Genomic DNA, 4,461 nt, shown 5'->3' on the forward strand with positions numbered 1-4,461 from the left:
CATTATTTCAATTGTTCAAGTGTATAAGCGTACACAATATGAATCCTAATGCCTCTATTTATAGTGTCATATAGAGGCATGCAAAAGGTTATCGAGCTTATGGATGTGAGAGGTTACAAGAGTAATGATCTTAAATGATGATGGAGGTTATCTTCATAATGGAGGAAAATAATAGAGATAAGTAGTAAAAGTAATTTCTAGAGTAGTGGACATCCACACGTCTCAGCTTTACAATAACATATATAAAAGATCAAGATTTAATTTTTTTCAATTATATCTTTAGTAATTAATTTTCACATTAATTGAATAAGATTTATGTAACCAATATTAAAAAGATAATAAGGGCATATTAGTTAATTTGCACCCCTTATTAATTTTTTTTTAAGTGTTGTGCAAAATATATACATGTCAACTAATTTTGAAACGAAAGAATTACATGTCAACTATTTTGAAACGAAGAAAGTATTAATTAAAAATAAATTGATAAAAACATATTTTATTTTAAAAAAGTGAATGACTTCAGAAAAATAAGAAAAATAACTATAAGAAAAATAAAAAATTAAAGGACGGATGCAGGGAGGGGCAAAAGGGCCACATATAGAATTATATAAATTAAACAAAAATAGTACTATGTGCAAGCATAAGGTTGGCTCACAAAAAATGACAATGCATGAAAAAAAAAATCAACTACAACAATTATGTGAACATAAGAGTGGCTCTAAGAGGTTGTGAGGACTACCAAAAATAAAGATTCTCCCTTACTAGATAGGTATGCCCGTATGATGTACGGACCCAACGCGTTCTCTGTTTTGGTGTTAAACAGCTGAAAGTACTAAATTTAGCCTTCGTAGATGCTAACTTTGGAATTTATCCTTTCAAAATACCCACCTCACTGCCTTGGAGATCAATCATCGGAGTTACATAAATTCTTTCAAAATCAATTATAAATGTATAAATGTGCAATGAGTACACTATACAACTATGGAAATACTATACTATTGAATGTGCACATGACATTCACACATCATGTGACTGTTGTCTATTTACATTTGTATATATACTATTTATAAAGTTTACAATAGCAGATGCATTTTCCCGTTGTATCAATCTCTTGAACATTCAGGATCAAACACCTATTAAATTAGATTTGATGATTAAATTAGTTTAAAAGTTCAAAATCTAAGTATAAAATACATTTTTTTCATCTTTCCAACCATGATTCACATTTAGGTGTTATCCTCAAAGGATATGTTGAAATTTTATTCAGTACAGCAAATAGTAAGATTTTTTTATTCAAAGAAAACCAACACAAAAGCTATCAGGATAATAGTTGTAATATCATACACTGTTGTGGTATCAGAATGAAAATTCATTTGTAAATTAAAAAAATTACATCGTAGGTAGTACTGATGAATAGGTATTTGTGGCATTAGTAATACTCTATGTATCTCTTCCAACTAAAAATTTCCGTACTCACTTATATGGTCCCTGTAGGCTATGTTTCTTTGACTCTTAAAAAATGTCGACGGGTGCGTACCGAATCTTTCAAAAATAGTGTATTTTGAAGAATTCGATACAGATGTGGTGACATTTTTAAAGAGTCCAAACAACTTAGCGTATAGATAGTTAGATTTGAACTCCGTAGTCAATTTACTCCATCCCGGTGCACACGAAGATGCAGTCTTCAGACCTCGTATGATAAGGTAGCTAGCCATCTGTTGAAAACAGATATAGAAGGCAGCAGACATCATAATAATAATAGTAAATGTCAATTGCCTTTAACTAAATTGACTTTAAAGTTCAATCAACAATCCAGATAACCAACTAAAAACGAGCATTTAGGCACTACCCGAAAGCTATTTTTGGAAAATCCAACACGCACCCATTAACACTTTTGAAGAGTCCAAGCAACATAGCCCGAAAGGAGACCATACGATACATTTATATAAGAAACTTTTAAAAAGGCGAGATCAACTCACAGGGTTAAGTGTTCCACTGACAATGTTATGGAGGGTTCGAACTTGAGCCACAAGCTTTTTGGAACCACTGACCAACCAACAATGACCTAAAACATAAAATTTGACATTTCAGCAACAGAGTAGCTTGCCAGGATGTAACAAGGAACATCTTTTTGACACACACATCATTGTGACCACCAATATATTTTGTTGTGGAATGCAAAATACTAATATCATCAGCAACCTTAGATACCTACTGGACCTGGCCATATACCTTCACTGATAAATACTACATATCTTAAAAAGTTACTCTCGCATTAGAGAATCTATTAGTATTAATGTTATCTGTAAAATCTCAGAACTATCCTGCTTCTTCAGATCTCTATAGAGTTGAACAATGTTTTCCTACTTCCTTCATCAAATTCCTCAAACTGGATAAAAGAAAACAGAGAGAACCTTGATCCCCATTTTGGGGAGTACTGTCTCAATGAAAATTCTAGTCTTCCTGTAGCAATCTATTGTTGTCACAATATGACCACCAGCTGGAACCAATGCCATAAGCAAAATGGTGCTAGCACACATTCCAGATGCCATTAACAGTGTGGACTCCGCCCCCTCAATGCACTGGCCAGAGAAAAAGGGAACCGAATAATCTTTTTAGTTTGAAGCAGTAGATGAAATTCTTTAATTTTGCAAAAGCAAGAATAAGAGATCAGTTGATAATTGAGCCATTATTTTTTTGTTGTGCAATATCCTTCATGTTGCGTTATTCTGCATTGTTTTGTTCAGTTGTTGTTATTGCTTCCATATTTGTACCCCCGTTTGCATACTAATTGGCAGGTTTTATAAGCCGAGGGTCTATCGAAAACAACCTCTGTATCTCTATGAGACAGAGATAAGGTCCGCGTACACTAACCTATTCTCCCCAGACCCCACCACCACTTGCGGGATTATACTGGGTAAGTTGTTGATGTTGTTGTCGTCGTAATCAAGACATCATTTCATCGCTAGAATCAAATAGACACCTCTTATCACTAAAAGATATGAAATTTATAGGTTGGTAACTATTTATAGCTGCTAGCATGACATGGCTTCTTTTACGTCACAATTACAAGCTAGTGTAGAGGGTGTTAAAGAAGAAATATCTAACCACTGTGAAAGCCAGATTCACGAGATAGGATAGAAATTGTGCGCCTGTAATCATTAGTACATTAGAGCTCACAAGGCCCCTACGAATTTCTGATGGTGATGCTTCAGCGATGTAAACAGGAGCAGTGACAGAAGCAACACCAACTCCTAGACCTACTAAGAGTCGTCCAAGTATAAGAATGTATGGATCTGGACCTGCAGCCATTACCACAGATCACAGTATGAAAACATCAGCAGACAGTATTTTTCTTCCGTCCAAAATAATCATTAATCCAGCCCCCAGCAGCAGCTCCAATCATCGCACCAACCAATGCCATACTGACAATAGTTTCCTACAAAATCATGAAGCAAAACTTTTAGGGGAGAAAAACCAAATTGGCCAAAAATAGTACCACCTATTAAGTGTTATTGACTCGATGTAGAAAATGAGGAGGAGGTGGGCAATTGGAAGTCCTATTTATTGTATAATTAGCGAAGGCAACACTGGTAACAAAGTTGGAGTGTTTACTACTACAGTGAAGTAAAGCACATTTGATAGCTGATAAATCACATCCCATGTTTGCATCATCACAATAAATACAAGTAACATCATGTCTTTGCATCAAATTTTCTCTTCAAACATGTTACCACTAAAACAAAAAAGTTTCACATTGGCTCAACCATATTAGATTAACCCATTTAATTATCAGAAATTCTTCGAATAAGGTTTGAACAATCCTTTCAATGTAAACTGACAAGACGGCTCAAATTAACATCCTTTTCTCAGATACTAAGATAACGATATGTTATCATCATATCATCGGTAGAGTAATACTTGAGCTCCAACTACACCCACTCCTGTCCCATCCATGAATTTTCTATCATTCCAACAAGTCATATGATAAAAATGGACCAGCTTTAAAAAGTAGTTGTTGCGGTCACTTTTTATTTATAGGTTAGGTCCAGATTCCACGTTAGATCTCATAATGAAATTGGTTATTCATGTACCTGTAGGAAACTGATTTGACTGACTTCAGCAAAATCATCCTTAATGTACAAAAGTGCACCAGATATTACCGCTAGAGTCAAGTATAAAATTTGTGAGATAATTTAATCATAGTAAGGTTAGATAATTGATAATATAAGATGCGAAAACAAATAGAGAGAACATATTTGTTTGAGAAAACAAATGCAATAACTTCATAGCTTTTAGAAAAAAGATATAATTTGCTTTGGTGTCATGAAGATTCTTGCCGCTAATTAACTTATCCCAATAGATGATATAGCGTGTTCGAAAGCCAATTTCACGACCATAACTTAGACTAAATTACATCCCTAGGTTCTCTTCATAAGCCTTTACTACAATCTCTGATAA

General features: G+C 34.2%; 1 protein-coding gene across 1 annotated transcript; it reads right to left on the bottom strand.

Annotated features, from left to right (window-relative positions):
- Positions 1 to 873: 873 nt before the first annotated feature.
- On the bottom strand, positions 874 to 4,144 carry LOC107868027 (inositol transporter 1-like; the record flags this gene model as incomplete). The annotated part of the gene is given in 5 exon segments (XM_047411964.1): positions 874 to 1,133; positions 1,980 to 2,065; positions 2,415 to 2,582; positions 3,109 to 3,439; positions 4,095 to 4,144. Coding segments are annotated over 4 exon segments (531 nt in total). The 3' UTR covers positions 874 to 1,060.
- Between the last annotated feature and the right edge of the window lie 317 nt (positions 4,145 to 4,461).

This window comes from Capsicum annuum, chromosome 4 (assembly GCF_002878395.1).
Source record: "Capsicum annuum cultivar UCD-10X-F1 chromosome 4, UCD10Xv1.1, whole genome shotgun sequence".
Classification (NCBI taxonomy): domain Eukaryota; kingdom Viridiplantae; phylum Streptophyta; class Magnoliopsida; order Solanales; family Solanaceae; genus Capsicum; species Capsicum annuum.